This window comes from Eimeria acervulina, genomic scaffold (genome assembly GCF_000499425.1).
Source record: "Eimeria acervulina Houghton genomic scaffold, Eah_scaff61, whole genome shotgun sequence".
NCBI classification, from domain to species: domain Eukaryota; phylum Apicomplexa; class Conoidasida; order Eucoccidiorida; family Eimeriidae; genus Eimeria; species Eimeria acervulina.
In genome coordinates, this window is record NW_013549692.1 from 1 (window position 1) to 24,846 (window position 24,846).

Consider the following 24,846-nt stretch of genomic DNA (forward strand, 5'->3'; position numbering starts at 1 on the left):
ATATATATATATATATATATATATATATATATATATATATATAGAATACACTATGTATATAGTGTATGCACATCGCATGTATACTTAGGTATACACCTCAATCGCAGGCCCCATTGAATAGACAAAAACCCTCATACAAACGCACCCCACAGGGGCGCCTAAGGCCCCTGTGGGGGCCCCCTAGGGCCCCTTCGGGGGCCCCCTTGAGGGCCTTCTCGAGGTCTCCCTGGGGCCCCTTACGGGCCCTTTTTAGGCCCTTAAGGTACCCCTAGGGCCCCCATAGGGGCCCCCTCATTGGGGCCCCCGTCCCTTAGGGCCCCCATAAGGGCCCCATTGTGCTCCCTTTGAACCCTCAGGGCTCCCCTATGGCCCCCCTTGAGGCCTTTGAGGCCCCCGTAAGGGCCCCCCTGTGCTCCCTTAACGCCCTCAGGGGCCCCCCAAGGGCCCCCTTATGCTCCTTTAAAGCGCTTAGGGGCCCCCTTGTGCTCCTTTGAAGCCCCTGGGGGACCCCCTTAAGCCCCTTTGAGGCCGTTGGGGCCCCCTGGGGCCCCTCCAAGGGCCCCCCTTGTGTTCCCCTGAAGCCATTAGGAGCCACTGGAGCCCCCCCCTTAGGCCCCTTTGAGGCCGTCGGGGCCCCGCCCCCTAACGCTTTTCCTCGTCTTTGTCTTTGGGGGTGCGTGTGTTTGCTTTGAGCGAGATTTGTTTGTATATTATATGATTAGTGTTGCTGCTGTTGTTGTTATTACGTAAAGAAGAAGAACATGATATAATAATGTAAATTAATTACTTATTTGCTGCACTCGTGCTGGGGCTAGTAGAGTGTATATCCCGCCCAAAGACAGCTGTCTGCACCCACCCTTCGCAGCATCGCCAAGCAGCTCTATAACTAAATTGTAGCTGCAAGTATACGAGCTTCCACACTAAGCTATACGGGAGGCCCCCTATAAAGGTCCCCACAGGCAGCTCAAGGGCAGCTGTCCCTTCACCTAACAGACACAGAGAGCCCTTCCATGTCTCTACAAACGCAGGTAAAGGGGGGCCCCCTAAGGGGGCCCCCTTGGGGGCCCCCCCTCTTGTTTTAGGGCCTAAATATGTGTTGAAAAGTAATGCTAAATACTTCCCTTCTTGTCGTGCGTTCTGAGCTGTGGGTGCGGGGCTCATATAGCGGCCATCGATCTCCTGAAGGAGACAGAAGAAAGACAAAAGGAGACAGATATATTGATGAAGACATAAATATATATAGGAGACAGCACACAGATATATATATATATATTTATTTATTTATATAATTGAGGGGATCAGAAAATCGAGCATCAAAGACAAACGCAAGGGAAAAAAAGCAGCAGAGATGGCAGCAGCAGCAAGAGCAGCAACAAGAGCAGCAGCTACAGCTACAGCAGCAGCAGCTCCAGCTACAGCGGTAGCAACAAGAGCAGCATCAGCAGCAGCAGCGAGAGCAGCAGCAGCAGCAAGAGCCCTCCCTCTTACCTTGAGAAGCTCAGTAAACTGTTGCAGGTTTAAGTTATCTCGTGCTTCAATATTTTCAAGCTTGTTTCGCTTAGGGTGTAGCTGGGGAAACAAAGTAGATAAACGGGCCCCATTAGCCAGCAGCCACTCCGTCCCTGTACACTCAAACGCATGCATTCAGGTGTATGTGCATATGTGCATGCATGCAGGTTTACGTTTGCACGCATGCAGTTAAATGAAAGTACGCCTCTCCTTCGATTCGGCATCTGTCTCTGCTCCTGTTTCTGTTGTGTTGTTGTTTCTCTCTCTGTCTCTGTCTGTCTGTCTGTCTCTATCTATCTATATATCTATCTATCTATCTATCTATATATATATATATATATGTCTGTCTGTCTCTGTCTCTGTCTCCCTCTGAATAATTGTCTGCTGCTCTGTCCCCTCTTTGCTTGTTTTTCAGTCTCTTTTTATTATATTTTTAGTATAACGGCATTTAATGCTATTATATATATAATAATAAAAATAATTATTATTATAATAATTATAATTATTATTATTTCGTTCTTACCTGCTCCCTTATGACTGTCTCCTTTCTTCGCCAGATTGAAGAGTTGCTGTGCATACACCTGAAGAGGGGGCGGCTGTATGCAGCAGCAGTCTCCTAAAGCAAAAACATTATTAGTTCCCAGCACTTGAAGATTAGGAGAGACTAACAAACGCTGCGGGCGTACTTGCTGCTTTAAACCCTTAGCAACAGACAGAGCTAGCGAAGTTGGGCGTACACCCGAAGCCCATAAGACAAACCGAGTAGGAATGCATTCATCAGTTGCTGCTGCTGCTGCTGCTGTTGTTGTTGTTGCTGGTGCTGGTGATGTTGCTGCTGCTGCTGCTGCACCTGCTGCTGCTCCGCCAGCAGAGGTGCCACCTCCTGCTGCTGCTGAACTGTCTTTCGATGCGCCTCCACCTCGAGTTGCTGTTAGTGTGTCTCTTACTGCTGCAGTAACAGCAGCAGCAGCAGCAGGCTGCATGCGTCGAACCTGCACGTGGCTGGGCCCCACAGCAACTACTCGAGCATTAAGTCTTAGATCAACCCCGCTCTTAGAGAATGTATTTCCTAAAGATTGCTGCACTTGTGTATTGTACATAGGGAGAGGCACTGAACCCATCTCGAGCAGCACAACTTTGAAATATTGCTGCAGCTGCGGATACACCCGAGCGCCTGTGGTGTTTAAGAAGTCTTGTATCTCTGCTGCTGCTTCTACACCCGAAGGCCCCGCACCAACAATAACAAAAGTAAGAAGCTCTTGTCTTTCTTTTTCAGATATGTTTGCACTTGCTGCTGCCTCTAAACAGCACTTAAGCCTCCCTCTGATCCTCTCTGCGTCTGCTGCTGTCTTAAGAAAGAGTGCATGCTGCTGTACACCAGGGATATTAAAAGTATTAACTTCAGACCCAACACCAAGTATTAAATAATCATAAGCCTCTTCCCAAGACCCCCTCTCTCCTGAAGACGAAGTCTCTGCAAGTGACAGCACCGGGCGACATACAACTCTATTATTATTTAAATCTACATTATCTACAACAGCTTGATAATAACGTCCTCTCCCCTCAGCCTTCCCGCCAAAAGAAAGAAGCCCTCTTAAACTTGTTGTGCATGCAGCAGCAGGCAAAGCCCCACCACATACACATGGAAGCAAAGGAGTATAAGATAAATGCTCTTCCGGCGATATCCACACAACTTCAAACTGACGAGGGTCTAGAGACGAAACAAACGATGATGAAGACCAACCACCACCCACTACAACCACCCTAAGCCTCTTCTTATTCTGAAGCCCCTTCCCGCTCTCTGCTGCTGCTGCTGCTGCTGCTTCTGCTGCTTCTGTTGCTGTTGTTGCTGTTGCTGTTGTTGGTTCTCTCTTCTCCTCCTTCATCTGCCCCCCCACACTATCTTTCTTTGTAGCCTCATCAAAACTCACAGGTAAATCTAGTAAATGCAAACGAACCTGTAAAGAAGTCAAAAGGTTTCGCATGCGCCATCGCGCAGCAGCAGCATTACCGATTGCTGCAGGAGGCTTCTGTAACCAATCCCCCAAAAAACCAGGCTGCTGCTGCTGCTGCTGCTGCTGCTGCTGCTGCTTGTCTCCCCCGTTGCTTCCTCGTTCCTTACACGCTGCAGGCACTCCAGAAGAGCCCAACCCCCCTCCTGAAGCCGCAAGGGCTCCCCCCAAGTAGCGGAGGGCGCGGAGGCGATTCATTGGAGTGTATGTACACCTCGAAGCCTCAACAAACCGAAAATTTGCTTCGATTTAAAATGCATTAAACAAAGACCGGAATCATACGCATGCATCTGCATGCAGCTGATGATGTGCAGCAGCACACAGCAACAAACACACACATAAGAGAAGAGGTTTTGCTGCTGCAGGTGAGTATGCTGCAGCGGTAAGAGAAGGAAGAAAAACGTAAAAGACAAAGCCAGACAGATACCTATCAGCTTCTAAATGATATAATATAGTAAAGAAACGTACTTTGAAACTCAAAGAGGTTGCTGCAGCTCACCAGCACAGAGAAGCAGCTGTACATACACCTGAAGATGTACACGGTGAGATGTAGCTGCGGGGCCTTCCTTCTGGATATAGAGGGCCCTTCTTTCATACAATAAATTGATTTATTTCAATTATTTTATTGAAAATAAGGAAAGATAAACAATAAAAACTAAGTAAGAGGTTAATGGTTGGGGCTGGTAGCTGGGCAGCAGCAGTTCCGCTCTCGGTTTCTCTTCATGAAAAGCAGAGTGACGAAGACTATGAAAACTTTTTATTTTTAATTCTTTTATGCTTCCTTTTATCTTTTTTAATTATATATTATACATTTTTAATACAAATATCAACAAATAAGGCAACAGTCTGCGCTTTCTTGACATGCATGATGCACTTGCAAGCCTACCCTCTCCTCTGTCTACACCGATTGCTGCTGCTGTACAGACGCTTCGTCTATGAAAATAATAAATTAAACAGAAAAAGTTTAAGAGAGTTCTTCTGATTGACTCATATATATCTCTTGCAGTAGAATTACCCTTCTAGCAGAGTATGAAGGTAAGGGCACTTAGATATTTTATCTCAAGACATTCTTATAAGCTGCTGTCAAACTAAGAAGATTAAATAAGAAATATACAAAAACTTCTAACCTCTTCTTAACTCCCCGCAGTCTCTGGGTGCAGCGGCCCCAGTGCAGAGGCCTCAGGCGAAGGAGCAAACATGCAAGGGTGTATATAATATAGCTTTGCTTCTTTGCCTACGTTTCTACATAAACTTTTACTTAGCCTTACTACATTGCAGCTAATAGCAACTGCAGCATTTGTTGCTGTTGCTGCTGCTGTTGCTGCTGCTGCTGTTGCTGCTATATATATATATATATATATATATTATATATATATATTATATATACAGAAAAAGCTACTACTGCAGCAATAAATAATGCATGCAGCTGTCTCTACTGGACGGCCATCAGGGTGGTGAGGAGACAGTAAAAGATTTTGTTTTTTTTAATTTATTTATTATTTTTTAATCAATAATCATAATATACTCTAACAGCTATTTGTACGCTCACCAACTAAAATATATTACCCCTTCAAACCCTTCTGATATACACCTTAAAGAAGACTACTCCTAAATAAACAAACAAACAAACAAACTGCTGCTAAACATAAGACAAACAATGCAAAAAAATATCTTTCTACTGCTTTATTTTGTGGCTGCTCTCACAATCAACATAAAGCAGCAGACTGGCGATAGACACAGGCAGCAGCTGCTTCTAACTGAGGAGAGCGCTGCTGCTGCTGCTGCTGTGGCTGCTGCTGCTGCTGGGATGGATGTCTGTCGGACCAGCGCCAGCCTCGTTGTTCGAATGGGAACCCTAAACCCTTACTCTAAACCCTAAACCCTAACTCTAAACCCTAAACCCTAACCTTAGACCCTAAACCCTAGACTTAAACCCTAAACCCTCAACCGCGAGCTCGTAGCAACGGAGACAGCAGAAAAGCAAAGATAATAACTGCTGCAGGAGGCAACCACAAGGGATATAGCGTTCGGGCCTGAGCTATCGCTGCTGCTTGCTGCAGCAGCGCATGCAACAGGACTTTTAATCCAAGCCCCAAATATTCATATTGCATGCAGAGACGCCCTTAAGAAGTTCTTTTGTTCGGTTGTCTCTCGCCGCTAAAGGGCTCGCGGCAGCGTTGCACAGATCTGGCAGCAGCAGTAGCGGCCGCCACTGCCACTGCAACTGTTGCTGCTGCTGCTGCTGCTGCTGCTGCTGCTGCTGTTGCTGCTCGAGCAGCTAGTTGCATCTTTGTTCTAGTTCTGCTGCAGGTGTTGCTGTTGCTGCTGCAGGTTCTGCAGCAGCAACAAATGCTGTCTATGCAATACGCATGCCCCCATGAATTCTGTGTTTGGTGTACGGCGCCGAATGCTCAGCTGCGCATACACCCCAAAAAAGCAGCAACGGCAAACCCCTTTCAATATCCTCAGCAGCAGCAACAAAAGCAGCAACACAAGCAGCAGCAGCAGAAACAAAAGCAGCAGCAGCGGCAACAGAAGCAGTAGTAGGAACAAAAGCAGCAGCAGCAACACAGCAGCAGCAGAAACCAGAGCAGCAGAGCAGCAGCAGCAGCAGCAGAAGCCAGAGCAGCAGCAGCAGCAGCAGACCTATGAGGGTAATATTGCAGTGTTTGTTCCAATCAAGGCAGTCATTTGGGCCCTTCCAGCAGCTGCGGAGACAACAAAAACAGAAGAAGAGACACAACATACTTAGCTGCCCTACAGCAGCAGCAGCAGTGAAGTTAGAGACAGCAGCAGCACCAAATGCTGCTGGACACAGCAGCAGCAAAAGACACGAAGAAACAGCGGCTGCTGCAGGAGGCCCGCAGAGAGCAGCAACAGCTCCTGATCCGCAACAGGAAGAGCAGCAGCAGCACCAAGAGCAGCACCAGCACCAAGAGTACCCGCAGCACCAAGAGCAACAGCAACAGCAGCAACGACAGCAGCAACAGCAGCAACGACAGCAGCAACAGCAGCAGCAGCAGCAGCAAGAGGAGAGGACGCACCGCACGCCGTCCCCCAGCTGGAAGAAGGTGCAGCTGCCCCAAGCATTTTTAGTGAGTTTGAGTTTATCAATAATTTTAATTTTAATTTCTGACAGAGTCGCCTCCGGCTGTACACAGCAAAGCAGACAGCAGCAGCAAGTAAAAATACTTCAAAGGAGACAGACAGATTAAAAGGAGACAGACACCGCAGCAGCAATAAACGCTTAATCACCCCACATCGATATCTTTTACCTCTCTAAAGTGTGTCTCAGTACAAGTTTGCTGTCTTAATATATCCTGTGACTGCTGCTACTGCTGCTGCTGCTGTTGCTGCTGCTGCTGCTGTTGTTGCTGCTGTTGCTGCTGCTGCTGCTGCTGCTGTTTACCTCTACAAGGATTTCAAAAGGATAGCCAAAGGGCTCGCGGTCCCCAGGCGTTTGGTGCTGCACCAACAGCACCTGTACATACACCGCAACGCATACACACAAATGCATGCATGCTCAGCCTTCAACTAGCCTCCTCCCCACAGCTAGCTAGCTAGCTAGCTGGCTAGCTAGCTAGCCATCTGGACCCGGCATCTGCCGTTACGATGCACAGGAAAACAAACTGCAACACTCCCCTCTTTATCCCCAACTACCTAGTTCTCACTAGCTAGCTAGCTAGCTAGCTAGCTAGCTAGCTAGCTAGCGGCGTGTTCTGCTCACCTGTCTTGCCCCTGTGCGAATGAGTTCTTTTTCTTCAGGTGTATAGTCAGCTTCCAAGCGAAAAGGCACTGCTAAGAGATTTGATATTCCCTCTCTGCTGCGAGTTGGGGCTGCAGCAAAAACAAACAACGCGCCACCCCGTGCATGCAGAACAGCAGGCCACGCAACCGAAGCAGCAGCAGCACCAACAGCAGCAGCAACACCAACAGCAGCAGCATCAGCAGCACCAACAGCAACACGAACAGCTGCAGCAACAGCAGTAACAGCAGCAGCAGTAACACCAACAGCAGCAACACCAACAGCAGCAGCAACAGCAGTAACGGCAACAGCAACAGCAGCAGCAACAGCAGCAGCAGCAGACTCACAGGCAGAAGCATAGTGCGTAAGCCAGGATATTTCTTCTGTCATCGGTATCCTCAGAAGGTGAGCGCAATCAGAGATAGACAGTCGGAGGGGCCCCAACTCCTCTTGCATGCCTTTTGCCTCTGTCTTGTCTTCGTTTGCTGCTGCTGCTGCTGCTGTTGCTGCTGCTGCTTGGGTTGCTGCAGCGTTCCTGTTGGAATGGACCGTGCTGCTACCGCTGCTGCTGCTGGTGGTAGTGCTGCTGCTGCTGCTGCTGCTGTTTAAGAAGTCTTGTCTCAGCATGTGAAGAGTTGAAGGAGACAGGCGAGCGAGGAGATCTCTCTTTAAATCTGCTACGGTGTGGGGCCTCCCTTCGGGGCTGCATGCAGCAATATGCCCCAAGACGCAGCCAATGCGCTCAACTTGTCTGGAGAAGACGAGACAAATATATGTGAAGACAGTAGAGGGGAGAGGAGGGGGAGACGCATTTAGAGAAGCAGCAGCAGGTACAGGAGACGGCAGCAGCAGCTGCTGCAGCTGCTGCTGCTGCTGCGTAGGCAAAGCCGAGGTGTTGATAATACGCGAATATAGACGGAAGTGGCCGGGCAGGAGACACAAATGAAGCTCGCGAGGTAGCCGTGCTGCTGCTGCTGCTGCTGCTCCTGGTGCACCTGCTGCTGCTGTTGCTGCTGCTGCTGTTGCTGCAGCAAGAGTTCTCCTCCTGTCCAGACACCCGGGCCAAGACTGCGCTGCCTGAAGCTGCATATACAGCTCATCGAGGGTGAGTTGCTTCTTAGAGGGTGTCTCTCTGTCTCCCCTTTGCACAAGCATCATCTGCTGCTGCTGCTGCTGCTGCTGCTCCCAGGAGACATCCGAAGAAGAGACAAGCAGCGCATCTATATCAAGAGGCACCACCTTTCGTGAAGATAAAAGAGGAGGCTCAGGAAACAGCAGCAACTGACACGGGTCGACTCCGAAGTGCCACGCGATCCACTGCAGCGCCTGCAACAGCAACAACAAGCAGCAGCAGCAGCAGTATATGCAGCAGCGGTATATGCAGCAGCAGTATATGCAGTAGCAGTTTATGCATGGAGGGCTCTCCCGCTACTGCTGTCACTGCTTCTGCTGCTCCTTTGTTGAGGCAGCTGCAGCTGCATGCAGCAGCAGCAGCAGAATCTGCTGCTGCTGCAGCAAGAAAGCAGGGAAAAGGGTTTAACAGTACAGCGCAGCAGCAGCCGAGCGACATAGACAAGCAAGTGTGAGGTCCTCCAGGGGAGACAGCATTTGAGGAGCAGCAAAGCAGCAGCAGGAGACAGGACACGCAGGGACAGTGTTGCTGAGAAGGCGTTTAGGGTTTAGGGCTTAGGGTTTAGGGTTTAGGGTTTAGGGTTTAGAGACACACGCGTCTGGCGGGGAGCCTTCCGTTAAGAGAGAACTCCTTAATGCAAATAGGTTTTGTCTTAGGCATATGCAGCCAAATGTCTTCTGTAATAGGAGGAGAAGGAAGGGTCTCCTCAGGTGTCTCCTCAGCTTTTGGTTTGAACCCGATATTCTCTTTGCTGCTGCTCTCGCTAAGAGGGGCCAGTGTTGCTGCGCTGCCTGCTGTGGGGTGCTGCGGCAGCAAAGGAGACACTCCAGGTGTCTCCTCACCTCCTTGCATGCAGCCCCCTTCAATAAGCCCCATTGAACCCACAGAGTTCTCAGATAATAAACTACAAGATGTCTCTACACCCGAAAAAGAAGCAAAAGAAGGAGAAGCCAGCAGACACCCCGATGAAGACATCACCTTCCCCAAAAACTGAGCCCACACACACACATTATATATATATATATATTATATATTATATATTATATATATATTATATAGATGTATACATATTATATATAGAGATATACATATATATATATATATATGTACATTGCATGCATAGGCATTATATATATTACAGTGCAGATAAACAGCATATAATATGTGCATATATATATATATACATATATATGCATGTGCATGAGTGCATATGTACTATATGCAATATATAAAGCAAAATTATAAATATGGAGGGCGAGAAGGCTGGTGAAGGAGACAGTGAGTCTCCTTGAGGAGAGAGGAGACAGGTAAAGACAAAGACAGGAGACAGTGCTGACACAGTAGGGAGCAGACTACAGCACAAAAAAGAGAGAAGAAAGAGACACTCTGTCTCATCTTAGACGAAGAAGAAAGGAGACAGTTAGAGACAAAAGAGAAAGGAGACAGTTTGTCTCCCTCGAAGACAAGATTAAAAGGAGACAGTTTTTATGCTCCAACATAAAATAAAACAAGGAGACACTTAATCTGGAGACAGAAAAGACCACCCATCACGCAAAAACCAAGAGAAAGGAGACAGTTTATCTGTCTCTAAACAGAAGATAAAGAAAGTAGACAGCCTCTCTGCCTCCAGACAAAGACGCAAGGAGACAATTAATATGTCTGTAGACAGAAGATAAAGAAAGGAGACATTATCTCTGTGCATTAAAAGAAGAAAGGAGACAGCAGATCTGTTTGTAGACGAAGATAAAGAAAGGAGATAGTGTCTCCTCCGACTAACCTCGAAGGGATCGTAGAGACGAACATGATATATTTCTGTTGTCTGAAGATCTGTACAAAAATTAACAAAGTCTATTGCAATTTGCTGCGGAAGAGGAGGAGGAGACGGAGGGATACACCCCCCATGTGCAGCAGAGACAAACTGTAGCAAACTTAATCCTCGTACTTCTTTAGGGGGCCCCCCGGCCCAGGGTACAAGGCAAGAGATATTCTCGCCTGCTGCTGCTGCTGTTGCTGCTGCTGCTGCTGCTGCTGCTTCTAAACATGCGTGTCCCTCTTCTGCTGCAGAAGAGGGACTGTATGACTGCAGCGGCAGCAAATCCTCCGCCCCACACCCCACATGCTGCTGCTGCTCTCTGTACTTCTCTACTGCAGCAGGTAAATCTAAAGAGTAAACCAGCAGATCCCCTGAGAATATCTAAAGGAACATTTAAACAAAACACAAACAAACAAACAAACATATCTTTAACAAGATATACCGGAAAAAACAAACAAATGTATGCAGCAAAGACACCCAAAGGAGACAAACAGAGACACATAAGGAGACAACAACAAACAAACAATTAAAAAAAAGAAGATATAAACGCAGATAAAACAAACATAAAAAACATAAACAGCTGTACACATCAAAAGGAGACAGACACCCGAACACAGACACCACAATGCCCCACACTGTCTCTAATTAATTAATTGTCTCCTTCAGATCTGTCTATGCACACGTGCATGCGTCTGTCTCTTTTCTGTCTCTGTTCATGCAGTAAGTACATCAGCCGTACTCGGCAACAATAAATAAAAACAAATATAAATAAATAAATAAATAAATAATAAACAAACAATAAATAAAAAAAACCAGGCCCAGGATGCACGCGTGATGTTAAATGCAATATTTTATAGAAGATAAAAAAGAGATAGATAGAAAAAGAAAAAAAAGGAGACAAATGAAGAAGAGACAGAAAAAACAGAGACACATAAAGAGAGGCGAATGAAGAGGAGACAGAAGAAAGAGAGCAAAAGGAGACACCTAAAGAGAGACAGATAAAGAAGAGACAGTAGAAAGAAAGCAAAAGGAGACACCTAAAGAGAGACAGATAAAGAAGAGACAGTAGAAACAAAGCAAAAGGAGACAGCTGAAGAGACATACCCTAGAGTTGCGGAGTGTCTTTCTTGGGGTTAGCCGATTATTCTGCATTTTGTCTGTAGCTTCAAGCTCTAAGCAAGCACTGAGCTGGAGCGAGGAGACACCTGAAGGAAGGGGCCCTGCTGCTTCTGCTGCTGCTGCTGCTGCTGCTGAGACCCCTTGAGTCCACTGTAATGACGGGTGATTTGCTGTGGGGTCAGCGAAGGGCTGCAAAGGAGAAGAGAAAGGAGAGCAAGAAGAAAGACGAGGTAAATTTAGAGGCAAGAAGGAGACAATCCGCGAAACCTCAGCAGCACGTGCTGATCCTTCATCTATTACTCCGTCTTGCATAGCCTGATGAATTAAGCGGTATACATGAGGCTCAAGGTCCCGCTGTACATACACCGCAAACGCAGCAGCAGCAGCAGCAGCAGCAGATGCAGCAGCAGCAGCAGATGCAGCAGCTAATGCTGTCTATACACTGGAAACGGGGACAGAAACAGCAGCAGCAAACGCTGTGGATACACCGCAATTACGCAGATGCAACAGCAGCAAAGGCTGTACATACACTGCAGCAGCATGCAGCAGCAGCAAAGTTATTTCATACGAACAGCAGCAAACTCACGGTGCTATGCATATACACATACACCCCAATAAAGAGAAGAGACACAGCAGCAGCAACTCAACAGCAGCAAAACGAACAACCCAAACTGCTTCAAACAAAGAGAGACAGACAATGTTAATAAATAGAGACAGAAGTATTCTACAAAAGATAAAAAGGGTAAAATAATAAAACAAACAAAAGACAGAATAACACCGTAAAAGTAATAAAGATAATATAATGAATCGAACAGACGACAGACAAGAAAGTAATGAAGATAACCTATTATATCAAACAAAAGCCGCAATTATAATACTAAAGGATTATAAAGAAAATATAATTAATCAAACAAGAGACAGCTCTATTATATAAAAGAAACTAAAAGGCGAGAAAAGAATAGTGAGAGACTAACAACCCTCCATTCGTAGGAGACATAAATAATGTCGAGACAAATAACAAAGTCCTCCTCAGAGTTTTTTCCTGTCTCCTTCCTTGCAGCACCATGCTGCAGCAGTATCTGCTGTTGCTGCTGCAGTTGCTGGAGCTGCTGCTGCTGCTGCTGCTGCTGGTTGGAGACGACATGCCCTGTCTTGTCTATATGCACATCTCTTGCAGCTCGAGCGTAAGCAGAGAAGTACTTAATGAAAAGGAGACACCTAGATCTAGCTATCTCATCATGTTGAGAGGGCCCCCCTATAAGTGAAGGCTCAGGAACAGCTAAAATATACAAAGCCATCTCAGTCCCTCCACCTGTCCCCTTTCTCCGCAAAATGTCTCCTAAATATGAATTGGGTGTCAGCTCTAGAGGCTCAAATCGAGGAGACTCAGGAGAGCTACCCATCAAGTGCAGCACGAACTGCATGCGCGGCGATCCTGCTGCTGCTCCTCCTGTTGCTGCTGCTGCTGCTGCTGCTGCTGCTGCAGGGGTAGCATTGTCGCCGCTGCTGCTCCGCCCCACACCCTCTCGAGGGCCTCCTCCTCCACCGTACAGCATTCGAGACAATTCATGCGTTATTGATGCATGCAGCTGCTGCAGCAAATCATCTCTACTTTGCTTCAACTCCAACATCGGAGGGATAGATAAATAAGGAAGCTCTAGGAAGGGCCGATATTTAAACTGCAAAGGATGATACACCTTCACCCTAAACGCATGCAGCAGCAGCAGCAGCAACAGCAGCAACAGCAGCAACATTAAGCGCAAGAAGCAGCAGCTGTTGCAAAAGTGAGCACAAACAGCAGCAACAGCAGCAGCAGCACTGAGCACAAACAGCAGCCACAGCAACACTAAACAAACAAACAGCAGCAAAAACATTGAAGACAAGCAGCAGCAGCAATGCAAAAGATATGCACCAGCAGCAGCAGCAACGTGGAGACAGCCATAGCCAAAGCAACGACAAGGAGACAGAAAAGAGACAAAAAGGAGACAGGAAGGAGACAGCAAAGAGACACAAAAGACACATATGAGAGACACAAGAGATATGAAAGACACATAAAAAAGACAAAAGGAGACAAGAAAAGAAAGACAAAAAGACAGAGGAGAAAGACAGAAGAGAGACATAAAAGAGACAGCAAAGAGAGAGCAAAGAGACAGAAAAGAGAGAGCAAAGAGACAGAAAAGAGATAGAAGAGAGACACAAAAGAGACAGCAAAGACACGCATGAGGGCCTGCCCACCGGACAGTCTTTTCAAGCGCGTTTCGAATCGAAGTGCGAAGCCGCCTCAGCTGCTCCTCAGCCCGGCACCGATTCAGTATTTGGGGATTCACCTGCGCATACACCCGAAGGAGACAGTTAAAGGGAGACAGTTAAAAGGAGACATTTAGAAAGAGAAAGAAAGAGACAGTTAAAAGGAGGCAACTAAAGGGAGACAGTTCAAAGTAGACAGCTAAAAGGAGACAGCCTGGAGGAGACAGATGTGGGGAGAAAGACAAATAGAGACAGACAAAAGGAGACATCGAAGAGGAGACAGCTAAGAGGAGAGGCGACAGGTAAAAGGAGACAGCTAGAAGGAGAATAGTGGAGGAGACAAATGAGGGAGAGAAGAACGAGGGGTCAGCGAAGCAAAGACAGCCAAAAGGAGACAGCTTCCGACCCCGCGTCCCTACGGCCCCACAGCAGCTGCAGCAACCCCAGTCGAGTGTACATACACTCGGGAGGCGCTCAGGCAGGAGCAGCAAAAGGAGCGCGACAAACAGAGCAGCAAATGCAGCAGCAGCAACAACAAAGGCAATAACATCAGCAGCAGCAGCAGCAACAACAGCAGCAGCAACAGGCCCTGCTGCTTGCCTTTAAAGGGCTGCAATCAGCGAGGAGTGTGGGGGCCTGAGCTTTGTTAACGTAGACAAGGATGTAAGCATTGTACGGTTTGTTGCGCGTACGGGGCTTCCTCTCTCCTGCACACAAACCCTAAACCCTAAACCCTAAACCCTCAGCACGAACGGGTAGCGCCTCAAGCCCAGCAGCAGCAGCAGCAGTATGGGGGAGACAGACACAGCAGCAGACGCAAAGGAGACAGCTTTTGCAGCAGCAGAGCATGAGGCTTGCGAGCAGAGACAGGACAAAGACAAACGGAGACAGGTAGCAGCAGAAGAAGAGACAACAGAGACACCGTAAAGGAGAGGAGACACCCAGAGAAGAGACAAACCCCTCAGGTAGTTATAGCACTCCAACTCCTCGCCCCCAAAGTTGTCTCCTATAGCCGCATATTCACTGACATGATAGACCTTCTCATCATCAAACCGCATCCTACACACAGCAGCAGCAGCAGCAGAAGCAGAAGCAGCAACAGCAGCAGCAACAGCACAAGCAGCAGCAAAGAAGGGTGTAAGCTGCGCCTATCGGCTGTGAGGGGAGGAAGACAGTGGAGACAGAAAAGAAGAGACAAGAAAGATATTAAAAAAGAAATGAAGGAAAGAGAGACAGAAAGACAGAAACAGGGCGGTGCTGTGGGGACGCTCTCAAACCCTAAACCCTAGACCCTAAACCCTAAACCCCAAACCTTAAACCCTAAACCCTAGACCTCAACCCTTAAACCCTAAACCCTAGACCTCAACCCTTAAACCCTAAACCCTAGACCCAACCCTTAAACCCTAAACCCTAGACCTCAACCCTTAAGCACTAAACCCTAGACCTCAACCCTTAAACCGTAAACCCTCGAAGACCTCACCACTGAGTGCCTGGGGCTGGCCTTAAGAAGGAGTAGTAATGACCGGAGTTTACATCTCCCTGGTGTACAGACACCGAATGCAGCGTATACACCCCAGCGCCCTCGCAGAATTCATCGAGATCCAACTCCCTCTCGAACTCATACCTGAGAAGCACGCACCTAAACCCTAAGCCCTAAACCCTAAGCCCTAAACCCTAAACCCTAAGCACTCCCAGCTGGTCAGACCCTAAACCCTTAACAAAACCGCAATGAATACCGATCGAGGCATGCAATGAACGGCACTTGAAGAAAGACGAGGTGGGGCTAGGGTTTAGGGTTTCGGGTTTGGTGTGGAGCCCTAAACCCTAAACCCTAACCGCAACCACAAATAAGAGATAAAGGGACAGACAAAAGACACACAAAGAGGCTGAATGCAATGGCTATGACAGAGGCAAGGAAGGGGAGAGAAGCCCTCGAAGCAGAGACAACAACGAAAGGAAGAAGTTGAAGAGAGACAGTTCCTGCTGTCTGTCTCTGCTTTTGTCTCAGTGTCTTTCTCAATCTAAGTGCTTGTGTCTCTGTCTCTGTCTCCGACTCTGTCTCTTTCCCTCTGTCTCCGTCCCTTCGTCTCCCTTCTGTCTCCTGAGTTGAAGACCTTAATGATATTCAGCCTGTCTCCTTATTGTGTCTCTCTCTCGCTCTGTGTCTCCGCCTCTATTTCTCTGTCTGTCTCTTCCCTCTGTCTGTCTCTCTCTCTCTTCTTCCTTCCCTCTGCTTATCTCTAAATGCACCATTACTATTACTAATTATTAATTATTATTAATTATTATTTATTATTGATTATTACCTGTCGAAGACCTTAACGGCGTCCACTCTGTCTCCTCTCTCTATCTCTGTCTCTCTGTCTCTTTTTGCTTCTCTATCTTTAACCTCACTATTACATATTACTATTTATTATTTATTATTATTAATTATTTAATATAATTATTTAATATTATTATTATTATCTGCCGAAGACCTTAACGGTGTCCATGGTCTCTATCTCTCTGTCTCTTTTCCCTCCTCTATCATTAACCTCACAATTATTATTATAATAATTATTACTGTAATTAATTATTATTAATTAATTAATAATTATTAAATATTTATTTAATATTTATTATGAGTACCTGTCGAAGACCTTAACCGTGTCCATTCTAGCGAAATCGAAGTCAAACCGTTTGAGGAGGAAAACGCAGACAGGAGGAAATCGGACGAAGCGGATGCCCTTTTTAGCAGTTTGTTTGCCGTGCTGCTCAGCATCGTAAGCGTTGTCTCCTTCTAGAAGCTCTGGAGACACTAGGCGTTTAAGGCTTTCTTTAACCCCCGAGCAGCCCCGCACATCTAAGTTTATATCCTCAAACACCTCCTTTCTTACACTCTTATAATCCACATCTATACACTCTACATATGTCTCCATCTCCCCTTCAAACATACGCTTCACGCTACCCTCTGCTGGAGTCCCTCTCATCTGTTCTTCTACTTTATCTAGCAGCAACTTCAGCAGCTCATGTGTATCTTGCTGTGTAAATGCATCTGCTGGATCCCACCCAAATGAACGGATTAAGTCTTTATAGCCTACTGCTTCTCTTGCAGTAAACAACCTTACAAATAAATTCTGAAGAGCTAGAGATATAGGAGGAGGGGACTGTCTCCCTTTCTCTTCTTCGTGCAGCAAATCACGTATTTCGGCCTCTTCTAACTCTGATACATCTTCATCTGTCTCCTCCGAGCTCTCCTCAAGCATGCCTTCTCCTGTCTCTTCATCAACCTCTCCTATACCTTCACCTCCTCCTCCTCCTCCCTCAGCAGCAGCAGCGGCAGCACCAGGAGCGCCAGCTGTCTCTGTCTCTGATAGACTTGAGGAGGGGCTCTGCCCCTCCACATCCATGAGTCCCTCTGGCTGAGAGCTAATACCGTTGCAATCCCTCTCTTCTATATCTTCCTCTCCCCCAGCAGCAGCAGCAGCAGCTGCTGCTGCTGCTGCTGCTGCTGAAGGCCCCGGGGCCTCTCCGCGCTTCACCCTCTCCTGCCCCACAGCTGAGCAGCAGCCTCTGCTTCTCTTGCGTCTGCAGCGACGACGCTCTAAGACATCAACACTGCGGGGGCCGCACGTACTTCGTACATCAAAAGACAGAGCATAGACAGCCTCACGAAACTTCCCAATAAAGTAGAGAGACTGCAGCAGCGCATTCATATAACAGGTTGCCCCGTGGTTCCTAAGCCCCACATACCCACGGCCGCAACGACCGAGGCTCCCTGCTGCTGCTGCTGCTGCAGCTGCTGCTGTTGCTGTTGCTGCTGTTGGTGCTGGTGGTGATGGTGCTGTTGCTCCTCCTTCAGGGGCGTCCGACGCTCCTCCTGTTGCTGTTGCTGCTTCTGCTCCAGCAGCAGCAGCAGCAGCAGGATCGGCCTCAGAACTCTGAACAGCTCCTGCTGCTTGCTGACGCGGAGACTCAAGGTGCCCCTGATGTTGCTGCTGATGCTGCTGCTGATGTTGATGATGCATCTGGTGCTGATGGCGCTTAACGAGTGCGGCAGAAGTTTGCGCAGGCGCAGCAGCAGCAGCAGCAGCAGGAGCAGAAGCAGCAGAAGCAGCAGCAGCAACAGCAGGTGGTGCAGGGGGACAAGGAGTTCTTATCCTCCTCGAGACTGCAGCACATACAGGAGTGCAGCCAGCTCTAAGAAAGAGAGTAGAGCCCGAAGGCCCCCCGAAAAACCTGTCTTCAAGAAGCTCTTGATGAGAGACAAAGTGGTGCCAGCCCCTATCTGCATCGTCTACACCGAAATGATAAGTATCTTGCTTAAACAAACTTTGTCTATAATCAAGAGGATGAAGAACATAGATATAAAAACGTAAGCCGTGCTGAAACGCCCAGTCTTGAGGGAAGTCCTCTCTACGAGCTGTCTCTACAAACGCACCCAGCTGTCTCCTGTCTCTTCCGCTCCCTGATACTGGGGAGACAGGGTGCAGCATCAAGCGAAAACGAACAGCAGGTGTCTCCTTCCAGTCGCTGTACAGCGTCAGCAACTCCCCTAAAGAATCCCCTGCACCCCCACTGCCACCGCTGCTGCTGCTGCTGCTGCTGCTGCTGCTTCCATACCGCGACAAAAACCCTGCAACTGAGAAGTCTAGCTCCCATGCAGAAGGAGGAGGAAGCGACTTTAAAGAATAATCAGGAAGGGAATGGTGAACACCCTGCTGCTGCTGCTGCTGCTGCTGAGGAGGGGGAGGCGATATCGGAGCAGAAGGAGACAAAGCAGCAGGTCTACGGCAGACAGTTGGCTGCTGCTGCTGCTGCTCCTGCTGCTGCTGCTCCAGCTGTTGATCCATATCCGCACCATCCACGGGGGAAGCTGGAGGCGTCGTGTCTCCCTCCTCCATTGCTTGCTGCTGCAGCAGCAGCTGCTGCTGCTGCAACTGGTGCTGCTGCTGCTTCGACATTGTTGGGTGCAGCAGCCCGCACACCCCAAGGGGACAGGAGACACCCCCTTTGCTTCAAGGAGACAACAGCAACGCTGGCCAGTGCTCAGGGTAGAACTCGACAGAATCTGCTGCTGCTGCTGCAGCTGCTGCTGCTGCTGCTGCTGCTGCAAAGAGGCAGCAACGCAAGGACTTAAGGCTCAGGCATTGCCTGTCTCCCCGCCCTCTACTGCCATCCACTCTGTTGGGTTGGGGCGCCTCTCAGCAGCAGCTACGGGTGTCGATACACCTCAGCTACAACTGCTGTAGCTGCTCACGCTGCTGCTGCTGCTGATGCAAGAGACACTAAAAGGCGAGGAAGACGCCGAATCGTTCTGCAGCAAAAATTCAAACGCACAGCACAACTGTTTATGTGTCTCCGACAAGCAGCAGGAGGAGCAGCTGCAGCAACAGCAGTGCTGCTGCTGCTCTAAGGAATAATCAGGAAGGGAATGGTGAACACCCTGCTGCTGCTGCACTGCTGCTGCCGCTGCAGCAGCACACACACCCAATCCAGAGAAGTTAAGGCAGAACACAGCAGCTTCTCCCTGCTTACTGACACCGTGAGACAGTGTACAGACACCCCAACATCACTACAGCAGCAGCAGCACAGCCCCAACGCGCACTGCATCCCTCCGCATGCAACTCAAACAGCCATCATAACAGCAATACGTCAGAGACAACAAGTACTCCCCCCTCTCCCCCCCTTCTCCCCGCCTTCTTTGCGTTTCTCCTGTATGCAGATGATTAGCAGAGCCCTGCTGGTGTATCAGCACAACGGCTGCAGCATGCGACTCCCCTAACAGCTCAGGAGCTGCTCCCGTTATAATAAGGCTTTATAATTAGAAATAAATATAAAGAGAGTTAAACAATAAACAATTGTGGTGAAGCTTTCTATACGAAGGGGCTCTCTCTCGCCTGAGCTGAGGAGGCGGGAAGGTAAGACCCGCTGCCGCCTCCCTTGCTGCTGCGCCTGAGGACAGTTTGCTTCAGGTGAGAGATGCAGCAGCAGCAGCAGCAAAGACAGCAACACCTACCAGCAGAGAGAGGAGAAGAAGAGGTGGTGTTGTTTGCTACTTGAGCGCGCAGCTGCAACGGGTTGTTCTGCTGTCCTGGGGGTGTAGGGGGAAAGAGCTGCAGAAGAAGAGAAGAAGAAGATATTCATAAAGAAGAATACAAAGGCAATCGACAGCATCAAAACAATGCACAAGAAAAACTAACGAAAAGAGGGGTATGGTGCATGCGGCTGGCTGATGATGCCTGGCGGCGCTGCCCTGCTGCTGTGCTGCTCTGTATGTTTGTATGGAAGATATTGCATTTATATTCCACTAAAAAAAAAGAATATATAATACTGAAAAGATTAAAAAGCAGCTCTACTACATGCAAACAAACAACACAGACCCCCAGCCTGCTGCTGCTGCTCCTGAGGCGTCCCGGCACACAAACGCCGCCCGCTGCCGAAGCAGTGGTTATGCGTGGGGGCGCTTACGTAAACCAGCTGCAAACCCTAAACCCTAAACCCTAAACCCTAAACCCTAAGGAAACTGCCCTTCCACTCTGCGCAGACGGACCAACACAGCGACACCTACGCACTCTCACAATCCCCTCCCTCCCTGTACAAAGAGCAGCAGCAGCAGCAGCAACAGCAGCGGCTATTAAGCAATTTATGTGATGTAATGCACGCTGCTGCAGCAAGAACTGCACATCTTATTACTTCCACTGCCTCAGAACTACATGAATTGAGTTTCACTTATTCGAGACCAGGACCTGCTTGGGGAGACCTAACGAGCCGTTATTATAAAGTACGTTCTGTTATGTCTAGAGTGGGTCTGCTTATTACTCCTTGATTGCACGCCAACAGCGGAGGGTGAAACATACGTTTAAACGTTGTCTAGGGTGTTCTTTAGCCTCTGCAGCAGGGGGTGGCGTCGGCGTGTTCGTACGTGAGGTTGCCTTAGGGTAGAAGCTGCACAAAGGAACAGAGCAACTCATAACTGGCAGACTCCTCCCCGCACCAGCCTAGGCCTTTGTGATGCTCTATTCAGGGCGCCTGGAGACTGGAAGGCAGGTCAGGTGCTGTGGGGGGGTTCTTATCGTAGTTGTCTTGACTCTCTTGAGGTTGACGCCGGGCCGTTAAGGTCGAGGGTCCTTGTAAACTTCGATCTTATCACAGGTCCGTCGTGAGATGACAAAGCTTCCAAACATCGAGTAGGAATTCCCAGAAACAACTTATCTTTCCTCCCCCCAGCGTCCTGGTTACAGAGGACCAAGCGCTGGGGCTCGTGCTATGCGGGCCGGCCTATCATTAGTTGCAACCCACCGTACTGCACCTCTTGCTGCAAGGCGATCCCACATGCAAACACAGACAAGCCCCCTTTGGTGCACTCACTAACTCTGTAGACCAACTGATGAACAGTTACTTGCCACCTAGTATGCAGCCGCCACGCAAGTAGCAGTGCATGTAGCACCTCCAGGGAGGCAATGCTGCATCGAGGACTCTTGTTCCACTTAGGAGCACCCCATAGTTCAGAGGGGAAGGCGACCACTTCGAAACCCATCCTGTACAGCTACGCCTGCGACAGATGATAGGCCGGGTGTATAGCAATAAATAGTAATGGAGAAGTTTTGCTCAGCAGGGGAAGAAAAACGTTCAAACATTCCCCCCAAAATATTCTTCAAATATTCAGCACGTTTTAGGCTCAAGTTACTCCCAAAGGGCAGCCCCTGGCCTCTGGGGGTGTGGCTGGCGACGGCTGGGCGCCTCGTCGCATTGGAAACAGCGCACTATGCGCAGCTCATCCAGCTGAGAATGCTTCTACCGCCACAACCGTTCATCAAGAGTTCCCTCGCAGATGCAAAGCATCCAACTATGACGGGCTTCCTGATGCGGGAGTACTGCAGATATTTCTTGCTCCTGTGCTCCCGAAGACCTACAGCTGCTGCTTGCGTCACTTTATCAGAATGGGGGACTCGGCAGTGGTGGCTATGGTTAAGCAGGGTGCCATTTCCAGGAGAACACTTCAGGTATGGAAGCTTTCTGAGACGCACCGACGTCTGCTTTTCCCCGCATCGGCAAGGTAACACGGTATAGCAAAAACTGAGACAATGGAAGCCATCAAAAAACAAAGCGGTATGCGCTCTCCAACCTAGAGTCTTTCAGACTCTCCCGATTTTCAGACGGGTCTGGACGGATGTCCCAATGGATTTCACAGTGGGTTTTTCATCAGTAAGAGACTGTTGTAGCACTTGCCGTTTTGAATAGACTCAGCAAATGTGCTTACTTCATTTCCTTCATTTCCTTTTCGAGTTCACTTACTGCATAGGGACTGGCCAAACCATTGATTAATCCTCTTTGAAGGCTCAACAGTTCCTGAAAACCACCATTATTGACAGGGACCCCAATGGCGACTCCTGGCACGAATTGGTGAGGCAGGAGAATAGCGACTATAGAATGGTCACCGAAAATCTCCCGGAGGCATTCGCTCAAACTGAACGCACTAACAGCACTTTGGAACCCCATACTCAGCAAAATAAAAAAGAGACTTGGTTTCCTCCTTTGAGTGGAGTGCGTCAGAAAACAGCAGTATATTATTCTGGCTGTTTTTCACCGGCCTTCTTTGACTACACCGAAATACTGTTTCTCTTATGACGTTGGAAATGTTGGATAGCAACCAGCCTTGTACGCCCCCAACTGCAGCGTTCCATACACAACCTGCAGCAACTCGGGAATTGATACAGATTGAGCAGGAAAGCCATGCATGCAAGTATGGCAACCAAAGTCTATGCGATACTCTATGCGAAGCGTGCGGGAGGGCGAGCACCCAAATATGTTCGCCATGCGCCTTGGGGTCCTACGGCGTTCATTCATAGGTGAATGCTTCGGCCTCTATTGTGGAGCAACTTCCAATATGTAGGTGTAACCCTATAATTAATGTCAGCTTCTTAAGACGGTCCGGGTAATCACCGCAACTTCCTTGACCTCTCCGTCAAAGATTTTATCAACGCCATTGCGAGAAGCAGCAACTAAAGGGGAGTGAGATCTTGGCGGCGCAGAAGTCACCTAAAGTGAGAGCATCCCGTTAACTTCCTAGAAGGGAGGCAAATCGAGTGAGATTCATTCGATCACTTCTGCCATGCAATTCCTCGTCGCAATCTGCGCACCTTCCTGGAGACAGCGAGGGCGAATGCATGCGGGGGCATGCACGGCGCAGCGTAGATTAGGGCCCCCGTGTTGACAGTTTCCCTCCCACATATGTAGAGGTGCATATTCTCATATATCTACATGTTCGCCGGCGGTGATTATTAAACAGCTGTATTCACGACCTTCCTCTTTTTACTGGTAGCTGGCATAGCGTCACAGGGGGTAGCACTTCCATGCTGTTCCGTGTTTAGGTTGTGGGCCCCCATACATGAGCGAGCACCTCACCTCAGGCACGTTGATGCTGCTTTTAGGTGGCGGTTCGCAACATACTTTTGTTTTGGTTGGGATGCCCGCATTAAAACCCCTATTCAGCCCGTGGGCAAGGCACAGAGCGCCTTGCATAACCACTGGCCACGCCACTGAGCAAGCAGGTCGCAGCAAGGTGCGGGCCTGCACAAGCATGCGCAAATGCAAGCAACAGCGGCAGATGCTGTTAATACTTATACTGCTTATGAGTATGTTGCCACCCTCGCTTTTCACCTCACGTTTTTCTGGGTTCAGGGCTCTGCCCTCTCTCGCGCGTTCCTCTCCTTGCCTAGATCCTGGCCTGATAGACAAGGTTTTCCGCACTAAGTGGTCCCTTAAACAGTATTTCTAATTAATGTTTCAGGCGTTTGCGTTGGTGTGTAGGCCAGTGATGAGCAGATTTTCTTTGTCTTGCATAGTGAGTTTCTGGCCATCTGGAACTAATGCAAGGCCTGAAAAGAAGAGTATGTATGGATTCAAATATGTATGATGCGCTGAACTCTTTGGATATCTATTAGAACCTCCTAGCCTAGTTTCTGCGCGTGTCCTCATTTGAACTCCGTTTTCTAAATCTGGGTACACACAGGCGTTTCAACGTGTGTCCTTGGGCTTTTAGATTCTCCCCCATTGGCCTAACCCTTGTACGGAGCAGTCAGCGTCTAGTTTTCTGTCTGCGAAACCGGAAAGTATAGTAATAGCCGAGCAGAGTTACTGCCCACCACCTGCCCATGCCTCCGTACGTCGTAACTGCAAACCTTCTGAGTACCGCTGGCACCGCACTACTTGTTGCATCAGCGGACCCCTGGTTTTTCTACAAAGTCATAGGGATTAGGGTCTGCAATACATCTTGGCTGTACAACTCACACTGTTGGAAAGATCGCCGGGCTCCTTGCCGGATAACCAAATGTTATAGATAGCGTAGCGATGGCACGCTTGGTTTGCAGTTGGATATCACGTCCCACGTCTGTTACTGGTAAGATTGCAATGAATACAATGAGAATATTAGGGTTCCTGATGGATACGGTGTAGAATATTGAAGTAGCTCGTCTTCTACTCAAGATTGTTTCACTTAGATGCCTGACAGTTCATTTCTCTTACTCGCATGCCGTTGACTTTTTCTGTAATTGACGACCGAGTAGCTATTTAAGGTATTCAAAGAGGTATTTCTGTACTTAAGCAGTTTCTCCCTCTGCCAGATATAGTTTTCATGCTTATTTGAGGGAACGAGCAGCAGTCACTGCTGCGCACATCCCTCGTATATGGGGGAGGACGTTCGTTTCAAATGGCCTCTCTATAGCCCTATATCCGTATGCTACTGAATAGATGGTAACTGGATGCTTGTAAGTGAAAGCTATTGTTCTGTGCGGAGTTCATGAACGTCTCACAACCTTAGCTATACTTGTTGGGCAACTGCAAAACCCGGGGATTTTGACAGTTCCCTGCGTTTGTTTTTATGCGGTGAGGCGTTGAACGTTCAAAATATGGCGACTTTTTCATTCCACTTGGGTATCGTCTATATTGCGATGCTTCATTTGAATATTTATTTGCATGTGCATCTTGTCACCTGTCCAGGCTCAGCACTGCCGACACCGGGTGAAACTACCGGTGTCGGCCTCCCAGTTGAGCGTCTTCTGTGATTTTTACACGAATGTCTTCTTCCTCCTGTTTTCCGTTGCGAATTGTCCTTTTGAATGTTTGTGAAAGCAGAGAATTCTTAACTGTCGTCGATATTCATCGACGTTTCATTCCACAGCACGTTGGACCCGGCAGATGCCTCTCTTCGAGTGTCATCTCATATCCCCCCACACGCCTCATTAGGCTTAGCACTTCTACAGTAAAACTGTTGAATAGTTAGTGAAAC

General features: G+C 48.4%; 3 protein-coding genes across 3 annotated transcripts; 1 reads left to right on the plus strand and 2 right to left on the minus strand.

Annotated features, from left to right (window-relative positions):
• Positions 1-2,040: 2,040 nt before the first annotated feature.
• On the minus strand, positions 2,041-3,719 carry EAH_00011350 (mitochondrial alternative NADH dehydrogenase 1, putative; the record flags this gene model as incomplete). The annotated part of the gene is made up of 3 exons (XM_013394856.1): positions 2,041-2,105; positions 2,249-2,983; positions 3,215-3,719. The coding sequence occupies 3 exons, from the start codon at positions 3,717-3,719 to the stop codon at positions 2,041-2,043; spliced, it is 1,305 nt and encodes a 434-aa protein (XP_013250310.1).
• Positions 3,720-5,898: 2,179 nt separating this feature from the next.
• Positions 5,899-6,736, plus strand: EAH_00011360 (hypothetical protein; the record flags this gene model as incomplete). Its single annotated transcript, XM_013394857.1, has 2 exons — positions 5,899-6,175; positions 6,378-6,736. 2 exons carry the CDS (start codon positions 5,899-5,901, stop codon positions 6,734-6,736), a joined length of 636 nt encoding a protein of 211 aa, XP_013250311.1.
• A 95-nt stretch (positions 6,737-6,831) lies between these two features.
• On the minus strand, positions 6,832-18,520 carry EAH_00011370 (ubiquitin carboxyl-terminal hydrolase, putative; the record flags this gene model as incomplete). The annotated part of the gene is made up of 12 exons (XM_013394858.1): positions 6,832-7,002; positions 7,249-7,358; positions 7,614-8,592; positions 8,993-9,388; positions 10,176-10,592; positions 11,316-11,684; positions 12,305-13,034; positions 13,566-13,657; positions 14,229-14,284; positions 14,500-14,636; positions 15,058-15,201; positions 16,206-18,520. The coding sequence occupies 12 exons, from the start codon at positions 18,518-18,520 to the stop codon at positions 6,832-6,834; spliced, it is 5,916 nt and encodes a 1,971-aa protein (XP_013250312.1).
• Positions 18,521-24,846: the final 6,326 nt, after the last annotated feature.